The sequence below is a fragment of the Pantherophis guttatus genome, chromosome 2 (assembly GCF_059756535.1).
Source record: "Pantherophis guttatus breed Tessera chromosome 2, ASM5975653v1, whole genome shotgun sequence".
Taxonomy (NCBI): Eukaryota; Metazoa; Chordata; class Lepidosauria; order Squamata; family Colubridae; genus Pantherophis; species Pantherophis guttatus.
The window spans coordinates 166,675,567-166,690,847 of NC_142064.1; the positions used below are offsets into that span (position 1 = coordinate 166,675,567).

The 15,281-nt window shown below is 34.9% G+C and overlaps 1 protein-coding gene across 2 annotated transcripts in view; it reads left to right on the forward strand.

Annotated features, from left to right (window-relative positions):
* Positions 1–15,281, forward strand: part of GLP2R (glucagon like peptide 2 receptor) — a 35,728-nt gene that overhangs the window by 15,058 nt on the left and 5,389 nt on the right. The window contains exons 3-11 of one of the 2 annotated variants that reach the window (XM_087887249.1): positions 1,662–1,766; positions 3,023–3,144; positions 5,135–5,241; positions 9,465–9,639; positions 10,448–10,607; positions 11,194–11,254; positions 12,775–12,844; positions 13,833–13,921; positions 15,078–15,216. In XM_087887249.1, coding sequence (XP_087743375.1) covers positions 1,662–1,766; positions 3,023–3,144; positions 5,135–5,241; positions 9,465–9,639; positions 10,448–10,607; positions 11,194–11,254; positions 12,775–12,844; positions 13,833–13,921; positions 15,078–15,216 — 1,028 coding nt within the window. The remainder of the gene's footprint in view (positions 1–1,661; positions 1,767–3,022; positions 3,145–5,134; positions 5,242–9,464; positions 9,640–10,447; positions 10,608–11,193; positions 11,255–12,774; positions 12,845–13,832; positions 13,922–15,077; positions 15,217–15,281) is intronic. The other variant, XM_087887250.1, reaches the window with a different exon arrangement.

Sequence of the window (15,281 nt, forward strand, 5' to 3'; positions counted from 1 at the left end):
ATAAACTGACTTTGTATAAATATACAAAAGTATGAAGGCTATTGCTTAACGCATTGTAAGCCACCCTGAGTCTCTGGAGAAGGGCGGCATATAAATTAAAGCAAAAAAAAAAAAAAAAAGATAATAGTCCTAATAAAATGGGAAAATAAGTCAGCCTACTTACTTAAAAATTCCAGCTATCTGGAAAAAGTCTAATGCTGAGAAAGATAGAAGGAAAGAGAGGAAGAGGATGACGGGGCAGCAAGGTGGATGGATTTAATTACAGTGACTATGAGTGCAACTTTGAAAGACCTGAAAGACCAAAGATAGGGCTAGATTGTCATGGAGAACATTTATTTGTTTATCTATGACTGTAACTTTGTTGCTTGTATGTATCCTTACGATTTATATTGATAATTTCCTGATTGCTTATTTGTACCCTTGAGTATCATTAAGTGTTGCACCTTATGATTCTTGATGAATGTATCTTTTCTTTTGTGTACACCGAGAGCGTGTGCACCAAGACAAATTCCTTCTGTGTCCAATCACACTTGGCCAATAAAGAATTCTATTCTATTCTATTCTATTCTATTCTATTCTATTCTATTCTATTCTATTCTATTCTATTCTATTCTATTCTATTCTATTCTATTCTATTCAGTTGCTAGGAATAAAAAATGAGCTATTGCTGCTTTCATGTTTTCATCAGAAATTACTGATTTCTCTCTTAGTTTCCTTTTACTCATCTTTATATCCTATTGACATATAACATGAAGTTCTGACCTGGCCAAGATGATAATTAGCTGAAATATTATTTGTCTGCCTTACCTAAATGTTGGTTGTTACTCATTTTTAAACTTTCTGATTAACCTTTTGGCCTCCTGAGAACAATTTGAATTACTTTCTGTGGTTTACCATATTGTACTTGCTTTTAGTATGTGGCTAAAGAAATTCTGAAAATGAAAACAGCAAAAAGTGCATATATATAGAGAGAGGGGGAGGGGGAAGGGAGGGAGAGAGGGAGGCAGGGAGGGAGGGATGGGTTTTTTTACATGTAACATTCAAGATGTATATAAATTTTTTAAAAAGGATAAAGAAAAGACAAAGAGAGGAAAAGTAAAGCCCCTCCCCCTGGAAATTTACTTTATATTTACACTCCCATGCCTTTTAAATTTATTTGTCATGGTTTCGATCTGACAGTTTATATTTATTTTGATTGGTCTTGATATTGTTAGTTTAATCAGATGAGTGTCCTAAACGAAATTACCATTTCTATCTACCTGGAATCTCAGCCAACCATGTTGGTTTGCAATATGGTGCAATGTTAGTGTTAAAAACACTTTATCACTAAGTTTGTGATAAAGAAATAAAAAGTGAGATGGCTTCATTTAAAAATTGGCTTGGTCTCAACAATATCTGTTTGGTTTATGAAAGAAAAATAAGTTGGAAACTGGTGCTCTTAATATACTACTTATGGTCAGCATGTAAACCTATTTTCAGAAACTGTTGTAGCTTGGTTACAAAAAGTAAATTTATGTTCACACTAAGTAACAAATATGCAAAGTTATATATTACTAACATAATTACTGTAGAGCTTAGTTTAGAGATATTGCATTCCTTGTTGATCTATTTCTTGTAACATTTAGTTAACTTTCAAATATATTCTCTTTCCTTCTTCACAGGAATATATTGTAATGGAAGTTTTGATCAGTTTGCTTGCTGGCCTCATTCGCCACCAGGAAATGTCTCCGTTGCTTGTCCATCTTATTTACCGTGGCTTAAAAATGGTAATGCAAACTTGGAAACTGCTAAATTGTAATACACTATATAATTTTCCTTCCCTTTTGGAGTTTTATGTTGGGTACACCATGACCTAAAATGAAATTCTTCTGTGCTAATAGTATCTGGTAGCTTTTGGAAAAATAACTAAATTACAATCTGATTCTGCTTTCATCAGTACAGAGTATAGCAATTATAAAAGTAGTGGTATTAAAATCTGGAACTTGATTACCTTCCTACATTTGCAACAGTCCCTAAAACTAAACATCTAAGCCTCAGAGGGGGCACCTCTGACTTTCCAGAAGTCCTGAACTACAGTTCCCATCATCTTTTACCACTTGCTAGCAAAATTGGGTGCAGTTCAACAGTCTTTGGAAGTACTGTACCCATAACTGTTGCAACAGGAGTGATTGTGTCATTTCTAAGATGGTGTAAAGATATGGTATGGCATTCTACTACGTCTATGCCAGTGCAAAGTTCTTTCTATGCAGAACCAGTAGTTCTGTGTGCTTAACATGGCAAATCTGGAGTGATTTTCTTAGGATATTAGCTAATGCTTAATATAATGAAATTAGAAGACATCCCAACCCCCCAGAAGCAGAATACAAGATTGATATATTCACATTTTTATTTCTAGCCAAAGGGAACATAAGTAGCAGAGCTAGAAAGAATTCTGTTGGCTAAATGAAAGATCAGTTGACTGTGTTTATATAAGCATGATCATCACAAAATGATTGTGACAGTAACTGATGGAAAGAAACAACATGAAACAATCTAAAAATCATGGAAAACGGGCAGGGGGGGGGAAGTTTTCATATGTCTTCAAATATAATTGTTTTTTTATATCAAAAGACAGTAGAGATGGAGAGACACTTTTGACCAGAGATTCATTTCCATAGAAAAAGACCCCGATTATGTTGAATTAATTAATGCTTTGTAACTTCAAGTGCAATTCATTTGAAGCATGACAAAGATATTAAAAGCTATTTAAAGAAATACAGTCTTATCCCATGGGTTTAGGCTTTTAAAAATATTTAAAAATAGGGAATTGTGCAGATTTGGCAGTGTTAATCCACTGAGAAATATTAAGCTTTCTACAGTTACCTCCCAAATAAACAGACATTACAAAGAGCTACCCTACAGTAAGCCAAGTCTCCTTTTTTTGATCTTTCCACGCATGGGATGAAAGGGTGATAGCAATAAACCGGGGCTGAAAAATGAAATGCATGGCTTGACCTTTGAGCTTGTGTCTGTTTACTTTTAGGAAGTGCAAGGAACGTATACAGAGTCTGCTTGGACCAAGGGATTTGGCAAAATATCGAAAATACAACAGAGATTTGGAATAATCGCTCAGAATGCCTTGAGGAGAATCATTTCAAAGTAAAAGTGAGCAGGGTCTTTTATGGGAGACACATTCACTATTTAATCTTCTCTGGGAATCCTCTTTTGGCCTACTGGGTATCTACTTTTGGCCTACTGAATATAGACTAGGTGAAACTTGGCTTAATGCCAGTAACTGTGAGAGTCCTAATGGACAGTCACTTAAATATGAGCCAACAGTGTATGGCAGCAGCCAAAAAAGCCAATGCAATCCTAGTCTGCATTAATAAAGAGATAAAATCAAGATCAAGTGAAGTTCTAGTATTGCTTTACAAGGTCTTAGTAAGACCACACTTGGAATATTGCATCCAATTTTGGTTGCCACAATACAAAAAAGAATCCCTCTCTCCTTTGGGATTCCAGACTACAGAGTTTATTCAGAAGAAGCACATCAAACTAATCTGAGAGACAAGCCATAAATACACTTAGCAAGATTCCACATTTGATTTAGTTTCCTTATTGACTATACATCCTCCTTTGAGAATTTGCATACTGGGTTTCTGTACCCCAAAGAACCCTAACTTGTAATGATTTTTTTGCAAGTTGAGTTCAGAAGTATAGTTTTAACAATGTTACGGCTCCCAGGTACAAAATATAGAAGCACTCAGGAACATGCACAGTGATTAGATAGTGCATATGATCTATTTTCCACAATGGTCCTATATAAAGAAGAAGGGAAGTCAATATAGAATGGAGGTTTGGCTAGTAAAACAAAATAAACAAATCTCTCTTACACAGATACAGAAAGAAAGAGAGAAAGAGAGAAAGAAAGAAAGAAAGAAAGAAAGAAAGAAAGAAAGAAAGAAAGAAAGACAGAAAGACAGAAAAACACACTCACACAGAGAATATAGTGCCTTTTTATGATGGAAAATTTTTCTTTTGGTAGCAACACCATAATTCTTACTGACACCATTACAGGTTTTTTGCACAGCACGTTTTAATGCCTTCTCCACTGCAGTTATGAATGGCAGATATAATAGAATCCCTCTAGTACTTAAACAATGTCCTTGTTCCTCTGGTGAACCTGAAACTCTAGAACATATTTTCATAAAGCATAAATTATATGTGCAACTGCATTTTCAATTAATGTGTCCTTGAATGGAAAGAATGCCTAGCCATGCTGAAGTTTTCTTAAATGACAGACATTCTAAAATCACATTTTTAATTGCTAAGTTTTGTGCACTAGTCATAAAACTGCATCATATCCAGTTTTGTTAATAGAAGCACACCCTGTGTTAAAGTATTAAAATGTTGTTATATTTTATTATATTTTTGGGATTGTATTTGGGTTGTTTTAACTTATGTTTATAATAGTTTTGACTGCTATTAGTTCCTGTTTTTGAGTTTCCTTTGTCCTGGCACTTTGGAGCACATAAGGAGCTGTCATTGGAGAAGCAATAATCAAATATAGCATTCTGTTTCAATTACTGACTGCTAAGTGTTTCTCTAAATATGGCATGAAGTGGGCAGTAACCTCATTGTTTGTAGCATTAGGCAATCAGATTTGTATCTTAATATGCTTCCTCTGATTGCCTGTTTCTCCTGTTAGAAGAAAAGCCCAAGAATTAAAAAAGATAGAGGGATAGAGAATGAAATGGAAATGGACTCAAAGTGATTTACAATAAGGGTAATAAACCAGAGGTATCGCAGCTGAAATTTCAGAGTGATCTTTAAGGAAAGGGCCGTAGAGAGTGAATTACAGTCATCTGAATTACCATATTCCCTCTATGAGGGATTTGGGTAGTTAAGAATTTTGATAAATGGATAGATGGATAGATGGATGGATGGATGGATGGATGGATGATGACTGTAGTATGAGTGATGGTTCTCACTCATGTAGTTTGACCAGGGATGCCTAAAATTTTGCAGTCAGCTGTATGTGTCAACACAGTAGTAGCTGTATTGGGAACTAGGCACATATATCTGATATTTATGAATTTATCTCCCTCAGGAAAACTTGATTACATTAACTATGTTGTTTCTTTGTTGTTTTCAGCCAGAAGACCTTACATTGTTTATGGTGCTTGAAAAACTTTCTACTGTGGGATATTCTATTTCTCTTGTTTCCCTTGTCTTAGCACTCTTCATTCTGCTGTTATTTAGGTCAGTATAACCATTTTCTTTTTTAGTAGAATATGGTCTGTTTAAACTATTCATTAGAATATTTTATTTATTTGATTTATGCATCACCACATATGTTAGAACAGAGAAGGAGATGATGTCAGATCTTCCCAAAGGATTTCCCTTGATCACAGACTATGAAATATACAAAGAGGTAAAAAATGTCTTTCTACAATGGCCAAATTAGATATTAACAAAGGAAAAATAGATGAGGGAACCTTTCAGGGAGAATTTGGAGAGGGTCAGAGGAATGAATTACAAAATTATAGATTTTACTCAAATAATGAAAAAAATGTTTTTCATATCTCATGCCTTAGTAAAATAATTGTTTTTGATGACTGTCAATGACATCTCAAACATTGAAAATATTTGAAATATATCTTATCCTAGCATATTTACCCTATCACCCAAATTTTTTGGCCAAAAGTATTTGCATCAGAATTAAATCATCCTTCCTCAAATAAGTCTGTGACAGTCATGACTAGTTTGGAAATGTCAACCACAGAGAAACAACACTGAAATTAAAGGAATTGTTGAGGAATCACTGCATTCGGTTATTTATTTATTTAGGAGCCCTTGTGGTGCAGTGGTTAGAATGCAGTATTGCAGGCTAACTCTGCTCACAGCCTGGAGTTTGATCCTGTCAGGGCTCATAGTTGACTCAGCCTTCCATCCTTCCAACATTGGCAAAATGAGGACTCAGATTGCTGAGGGCAATATGCAAATAATGCTGACTCTGTAAACCACCCAGAGACTGTAGTAAAGCTCTATGGGATGGTATATAAGTCTAAGTGCTATTGTTATTACTGTAAACAAATATTTACTACCAAGCCAGCCTCACATATTCTCAGGTTTGATGACCTAGAATGGAAGTCTTGCCAGCTCAGCTTAAATACAAGCGAACAACCTTACCATGAGTTCAAGAGGGAAGATAGTTAGTAAAATCCACATGTAAATGGAACAATGGACTTCCTAAATTACAATTAAAATTTTACTATCAAGAATAGGACAGTACAGATTGTAATGAGAGGAAGGGAGAGGAGAGAATCCAAACTCTCTCAAATCATTTTGACTGAACAGAATTATAACTGACCATGAAAAACATCCTGAACCTCATGTACTTGGTTCAGTTCCCTTGTAATTTGCATTGTATAATTTTATGTTCACACATAAAAGCAATGAAATACATCAACTACTGAGCTTGAGAAAGTAGAAAAACCCGCAGAAGTTTGCCTAAAAGATTTAATATTCTTACTTGATGGCAAGGACATTATTCTTTTTTAAAAAATGAACTTTGTGCTAAATATTACAGTGATGTGTTGAGTACCCTTTCACAAAGTCATCAAAGCCTTAGGATTCATGTTGTGTTTGAAGTATGCTACATCATATCAGTAATGAACCAAGTAATAATAGGCACATAATACAAGAGTATCATTAAGCTAATAGAAGATAAAGTTGTAGCAAAGACTTTAACGAGAGGCCACTTAATGTAACAAAGTGTATAGTCTGGAGAATAGGAACAGAAAGAACAGGAAAAATGAAAAGAAATCTTAATAGTTCCATATGGGGATTGGTTTGTTTTGATACCTTTGAGCCAATTTTGACTCCTGTTGTTATCTAAAAAAGTCCCTGCAGTTTTCTTTGCAATATTTTCAGAAGTAGTTTGCTCTTGCCTTTTTCCTGGGTCTGGGACAGAGAAACTGGTCCAAGGCCATGCAGCTGCCTAAGTCAGGACTAACACTCCTGGTTTTCATGTTTCTAGCCTGGTGCCTTTAATTATTACTCCAAACTGGCTCTCATATGAAAATATGATCAGTTTTGTATAGGTGTGGCTTAATAAAAATATGCCATGGAACTGAGTCTTCAACCTTTCTCCAATGCTTATTTCTAACTTGGTACATAGTACTTTGATTTGTTCTTCAGTGTTGTATGAGAGTTGTTGTTGATGTTTTTCATCATTTTAGAGTTTTAGTTATCCCAAAGTTTATTATATAAACATGCTTATATAATTCATGAAGAGTACAGCAATCATTCCGTTTTAAAGGGCCAAGTATTTGGAAGGAAGAGGGCTGTCTTGTAATGATTGTTTATGATTCTTGGTTAGATAATGGACAAATAATCTTTGAATGCTTCAAAGATGCAGAAGCAAGACAAACATCAGGCTTTTTCTATGTACGATCTACAGTTTAGGCACATTTTGTTGTACCTGTTTCACTGATGCTTTTCAAAATATGCCAATTCCTTGTGGATCAATGCTACCCAACAGAACTCCCCTTGAATTATAATTAGGCAAAGGTATTAACCTTCGTCCCAGACTATTGCACAAGTTCTGAGTTTTGTTCTCTTTTACACGATTTCCTTTCTATAAGCAACATGTGTTGCTTATAGAAATCACATCTATTTATTGTAAACATGTCATGGGAATTGAAAGAATATTCTCAAATTAAAATGTACAAACGATCACTTCCATAGTTGGATTTTATAATATGAAGGTTAAATAAGGATATTTTCATAAAAATCTAAAGTCTCCTTATTTTTTAGTATTTGGTATACATTACCTTTTAGTACTAGACCAAGCTTCAATTTCGTTATGTCATTTTTGTTGCTCTGAATTGGGCTAAATGAAAAGATCCAGAACCAAGGAACAAATGTTTAATGTTACCGAATTCTTAAAGACTTTTGGAGTGATGAGTGATAAGTGGTGAGTGGTGATAACTTTTGATTCCAGCTGCCACGCTTGTTGCTCTGGTTTTGCTCAGTCCTGCTCAGTTTTATATTCCTGCATGCATTTCTTTAAAAAAAATGAATTAGAATTTTAAAATACTGCAACTTTGACAATTTGATTGCAATCATCAACATTATTACACTCTCAGCTAAACAGCTACCTTTTCCTTTTCTCTGTTCAGACCAGAAGAACATTTTCCAGTACATAAACACTAGCAGGAACGTCTTGCAAATAATAATTCTTTTGTTTTAAATCAACATTTATTCTTGCTATGCATAAGGCAACGCAGGTCCTCAGGAGGTGAAGGAGATGCACAATGAAGTCATCTACTACCTAGCAAATTATATCTAAACCATTCCTCTATAAGGACTCTTCCAAAATACAGTACATTAATTTGTCTTAATTGACCCCTGGAATCTGGTTATGTTGCAAATAAGAGCTTTCATTTGTCAAATACAGGAATATTAATGTGATTATATTAAGATAAGAGGTTTCAAGTAGTGCTAAAAGTCTGAGCTTTTTGAAATGATGATTCCATTTTTTCACCCTTTAAAATGTCTGAACCCTCACAATCCCTGCTGTACTAGAAGCATACAGGAGAGGAACGCAATGAAGAAAGTTTGAGCAGTCAGGGACAGGATTATGAACATCTGAGTACAGGTAGTCCTTGACTTATGACCGCAATTGAGCCCAGAATTTATGTTGCTAAGTGAGAATTTTGCCACATTTTATGACCTTTCCTGCCACACTTATTAAGTGAATCACCGCAATTGTTAAATTAGTAACACCGTAGTTAAGTGAACCCGGCTTCCCCATTGACTTTGCTTGTTGAAAGGTCACAAAAGGTGATCACAGGACCCTGGAACACTGCAACCGTCATAAATATGAGTCTGTTGCCAAGCATCTGAATTTTAATCACATGACCACGAGGATGCTGCAATGATCATAAGTGTGAACAATTGTCATAAGTTGTTTTTTTTCAGTGCTGTTGTAACTTCTAAATGGTCACTAAACGAATTGTTGTAAGCCAATGACTACCTGTACATCCTATCACAATCTGATCACTTTATGGAGGGAACAGTGCACTATAGGATTCTTTGTAATGGAACCTTTGAACGGAAGTTAATTTGTGCAGCAACTGGGAAAAATTGATTCTGTTGAGAGGAGGAACACGACATCAGGAGAATAATCCAAATGCAGTGAAAGCTCGCTGGGATTTTTGAGCACACCTAATGTTTGGAAACTGAAAGTTGAAAAATTTGACACGCCCTAGCTATGGCATCATACACGGTTTCACCTGCCACACAATTAGCTAAGCAAACAGTCCAGTAACACTCTTCTTGGTCAGGCAGGCCACCCTCATCCTCAAAGAAGAGTATAATTTCCCACTCGCATCCAGAAAAGAACACATTGGTCTTTTGGATAAAACTATAACAAACTTTGTGACATTCTTATAGATTGTGCTTCTCTTTCCCTTCAGGAAACTGCATTGCACGAGAAATTACATCCATATGAATCTCTTTGCTTCGTTTATCCTCCGAGCTGCAGGAGTTCTAATAAAAGACAGCATAACACGCAGTACTTACAAGTTTCTTTCTTCAGAGTCAGAAAGGCCAGCTGATGAAAGTGGATGGATTTCTTCCTTGAGTCCAGAGGTATTGCAGCAGGCACTCTCAGTGTTCATATTAAGTGACCGAAGCAGCAAGAATGATGTCTGTTGTTGCCCACGTCCATTTTTAAATTCAGGAACAATAACAGTTGCAGGGTTATATTTTCTGGCTACATTCATTCGTAGCATTTATATAATGCTCATCCCTTGTTTACCGCCTGAAATCTAGTGGCTAATTTTAAGCAACAATAATTGATGTATAAAGGCAAGGTCAGGTAGCAGATTAAAATTGTTTTTGTCAGTACACATTGTTTATAGACTACTATTCTGTGAACCCTCAGAAAAACTAGCAACAGCAATAGCACTTAGACTTCTATACCACTTTACAGTGCTTTTACAGTCCTCTCTAAGAGGTTTTACGGAGTCAGCATATAGTCCCCACCAATCTGGGTTCTCATTTTACTGACCTCAGAAGGATGCAAGGCGGAATCAACCTTGAGCTGGTGAGAATTGAAGTGCTGGCTGTTGGCAGAATTAGCCTGCAATACAGCATTCTAACCACTGCGGCACCACAACACGATAAATTAAAACATGATATCCCCAAATGAGACAATTTAAAAGAAGGGAGAAGGAAAGAGGAACAAAATTCAAACACTAAACTTCTGAATGAGTTTTCAACCTGCTTAGTATTAGTAATTCTTTTCCCTATGGACTTGAAATGTAATGACTGACAAATTGTTTCCAGACAAGTAGCATGTATTCTTGCAGCCAATAAACTCAAGGGCAAAATAAATTAATCCCTCCTGTGATTCTGCACAGTGTTATTAATTCTTCTTTTTGTCTCATTTTTGCAGAAACTAGCCTTATGCAAGATGGGTCCTCTTTTCATGCAATATGTTGTTGGAGCAAATTCTTACTGGCTTTTAGTAGAAGGAATTTACCTCTACAGGTTATTAGTAGCTACTGTGCTGTTTGAGAAACATCAGCTGCTGAGATACATCTTCATTGGATGGGGTAAGCTTGGACTTTTCCAAGAAGATGATAGAGTGATAGGTTTACATCTTTCAGTCAGTTTCATGATTGGTTCAGCTATTCAGCTGGGATGAGACAAAACTAATCTTTGGTTTATTACCTGTTTGTTATCCTGTTGAAAATATTCCAGTCAGCATAGGAAGCTAAACTTGCTCTTGATTTTTACTTCAAATTATTAGGTAAATGCAAGTCTTGAAGTTTGCTGCTGCCATTATTTGCTTGGAGACTTTCAAAGCACATGCAAACCATAAGGCAAATATCTATGAACATATTTGTTGAGTGGAGTAAAAAGGGGTTTTTACAAGGAACAAACTCTAAGGAAAACAAAATTGTTGAGGCCAGTAGTCTTTCCTTTATTTACATAACTAGTAATAATACTTATGTATCAGGTATCCTTGTTATATTGATTTAATAATATATTAAACTGTGAAGTTGGGGGAAAAAATAGAAGAGGGCAATAGTAAACCAACCAAACTAGAAGAACTGCTTTTTAACTCAAAAGACTTGATATCCTCAGAAATCATATTAGGTCTTGTCATACAAGAATACCTCTTGTTTTTCTTTTCAGGTTTTCCAATTTTGTTTGTAGCTCCTTGGGGAATACTAAAATACCAACTGGAGCATAATGTGTAAGTTACTTTCTTAAATGTTCCCTTAATCGGTTTCATTGTTTCTTTTCTTGCCTTTTTTTGTGCCAATAGAAAAAGAGCCTTTTGTTTATTTTCCCACAATGTTTAGACTAAAGATTAGCAACCATTTGTTATTGCGGCTGCATTGCTAGGCAATACGAAAAAAGTTTGCAGCCTCCTAAACACATTCTTGATTAAGGGAATAATTGTAACTTTTAAAAATATACCAACTAGAAAGGTTAGAATGCAGCAAAAATCACTTCTATGGCCTACTCCAGATTGAAAGAGGAGCAGGAAAAAAAGGACAGAAAACAAGAAACGGCAAGAAAGGACAGAGATTTTTATCATGTTAAAACAGAAATCAGTTTGCAAAGATGTATACAGCACTGACACAAAGATATCTTAGGCTGTGAATAGCCCTAAACAAATGGTAAGATTAGAGTCAATGCATGTCTATCCAGCCTAACAGCAGACTATTCTTCACTCAGTCCATTGGCAATCTCCATTCCCATTATAAATAAGAAATTGTGTTATAGTCTGCTACAGCCAAAACCATCAGAGATTTTTTTTAAAAAGTCTAAAAAACAGGAGGGAAGAATTTGGGATTTATATAATAACAGAATGACCGAGTTGGAGGGGATCTTGGAGGTCTTCTAGTCCAACCTCCTGCTCAGGTAGGAAACCTTATACCATTTCATACAAATGATTGTCCAATCTCTTTTTGAAAACTTCCAGTGGATTATTTGTTAGAAACCAAGAAAGGTTAGTGTTGAGTTAATCCAATTCTTCCTTCCAAAATCCCTGTAGTTGCATATCAAGTTTAATTTTAATTTCTAAAGTGTTGCAGAACTGAGAACAAATTTTGACACTAAAGTGTGCCAAAGATATACCTTATTTATATTATCATCCTTGTAAAGTCTAGTGGTATAAAAATCTAGATGGTACTTTTTATACTATGCCACAAACAATTCTCATGAAATGAAGATCAGTCCATTTCTGGGTTTTGAATATTTTGAAGAACTCCTGATTCCTCCTCTTCTTGCTATTGATCCTCTGGTCAATAACACTATATTCCTTTCCACCAGAAGAGGGATGGATGGCTATCACATTCTGAATCAGGTGTCAGAGATTCAGAATAATTTCTAACTTATATGATTCTAGGTCCATCCCTCTACAATGAATAAATGAGTTCAATTTCAGAAGTTCTGAAGGAATCTCAAGAGGAAGTCTCGAGTGCTAAATTTCTTTTTTTGTGGTGGCCATTGGGGGAAAAGTGTAATCCATCTTTTCAATGGATTATTTTCCCAGAGAACAAAACATAAGGTCTTAGGGATGAGAGATCCTGCATATAACAGCAGTTCTGCTGATCTTCCTTGAAGCTTTTAAAACTTTTCATATGAGTTTTGATACAATTCTATAATTCACCAAGATGAATTATAAAGTTTTTTTAAAAAAATAATAACAAATGTGGTTTATCGTTTGTTATTACATGACATAATAAAATGTTATTTGTTTTCTAGATGCTGGTCAACAAATGAGAACATGATAGTCTGGTGGATCATTCGAGGACCCATATTATTTTCCATTGTTGTAAGGATCACTGAAAAATTGCTTACTATTATATTGTGCAGAGAATCCAATATAATATTGCTTTTATTTCCCTATACTTGAGTAGATAAGCAAAGACAAAAGAGGCACCTTAAATAATTTACAAAATTCAAGGAGATGTAATGACAGGAGAAGGAAAAAGATGATGGGGACCTGTAATCAATCCAGTTGGGACCCCTGGATTGGGAAACTCTTTACTGTACACTGATTAATACTCAAATCATTGAGGTTCAGCAAGAGCTTTCAAACTTGAGTTAGAGTCCAACATCTATAAACAACTTGTTTGCAAATCATAAGTAACATCAGGTCATCAGTTTACATACCAACCCTCCATTTACATAGAGTTGCCTTTCCAATGTAAGAAAGACATGAAGAATTCCTATTGTTCTGCTATCAGGTTTCAGGTAGCAAATATGTAGTTCAAAAGTCTGTAGATATTTGCAAATATTATATCTTGTATCAATGTTAAGTTGTAATTACTCCTTAACAGGAGTGCAGAGTTGCCAAGCAGCAACTTAGCAGGAAGGATCTGTGTCCAATAACTAGCATCATTCTAAATTAGTAAGAAAAGTCAAACATGTTTATTTATTGTTTTTGTGGCAATACGACATTTGAAAAATTCTTTATTTTCAAGGATATTTTGTATATATTTTTCTTCTGTAGCAGCCATTTAATCACTAGTACTAAATCTCAGCATTTTTCTCTTATTTTTGATTCACTATTACACCTTTCCTTTCCCAATCTCCAATCAGTAAGCTTTGAGCTTTCAAAATAACAAGCAGGACAGAGAAACAACATTGTATAGGAAATACTTGAAAGCCGAGACTCAATACAGTACATTAAAATTATTGAAAACAGTCTGCAGTTGTCTTGCCCTTGTGAAATCCCTGTTGGAAATAATTTTGCAGACAAACAAAATTTTATCGTATTTGGAAAAACCAACTGTGATGTTTGATGTGTGTTTTCTAAGGTTAATTTCTGCATCTTCCTGAACATTCTGAAACTGTTACTTTCCAAACTTAAAGCTCAGCAGATGACCTTTCGTGACTATAAGTTCAGGTAGATATTACTTTCTTATAATTTTCTGCACCATTTTTTTAAAAAAAATACTGGATTTGATTCACAGCCATATGGGAGTCTATATATTTGGCCAATATTGTAATACATATTTGTTTGACATTTCACTCACCTGATAATGTAAATGAAAATCTGCAAAGATTTATATCAATGTTTCTCAGTTTTAGCAACTTTTAGATCTGTAGCCTTCAACTCCCAGAATTCCCCAGCTATTTATTTATTTATTTATTTATTTATTTATTTATTTACTCGCATTTCTATGCCGCCCAATTCCCAAGGGATTTACACATCTTAAAGTTGTCAAGATTAAGAAACATTGATTTACTTTGCTAAATGCGTTTGTTATTAAAGGTCAAGAAGAATCTTTGCTTTTTTCTTTAAGAAGAATGTGTTGCTTTTAAAGAAATTGAAATTGCAACAAAATGGATACTAATTTTAAAGTGAAAAGTGGGACAATATGCTGTACCAATCATGTTTTATTTTGATTAGCAGGTTAGACAACTTTGCACAGAATGTAAGATGCAACAAACTAACAAACCCACAATTCCAAAATGTACACCTGGTAAATATATATCAGGAAGAAGGTTAAAGTAGAAATCATAAAGTAGAAGGATTAAGGAATAACTCTAAGAAAAAAGTAGAACTATTCTAACCTTGGGGTATGTCACTAAAACTATACCTACTGAATATCATCAGGGCAGAAACAAGAGAACCATATCCACTCTTTCTGGTTTATTTAGTATTTTAAAACAGAAACAAATGAAATATACTTACTCCCAGGCCCTTTGTCTTCTCCTTCAACCCTCACTAGGTTCCTTTGGAGAGCTTTATAAACTTAGATTTTTCCCAATTTCACAAAGTTTGGGGATGCAATGTCAGATTCCTTCTCCAAGACCAAGGAAGGCCCTGTCTGTGACCTTGAAAGGGAGAAACAATTGGTTCTAAAGTTACTCAGACATTGTTCCAAGAATCACAGGGCTGCAGTCTTATTATGGAATTATCACTAATGTTAATCCCAATCTAATATTAATCCCAAATCAATGCCTCAAGGAATTGACTGTCATAATTCCATTATGTGTTTCTTGTTGAGTTTTATTTCAAGAATTTAATTCATGTTGGTGATTGTTTTTCTTTTAAGGTTGGCAAGGTCAACTCTTGTGTTAATACCTTTACTTGGAATTCATGAGATTATTTTTAGTTTCATTTTGGATGATCATGTTGAAGGATTCTCCAGGAATGTCAAAACCTTCATCCAGCTAACCATTGGCTCTTTCCATGTAAGTTTGGGATGGTGATGGAAATGAGTTAAACAAATTTAATACCACCTTTACAGAATGCAGAT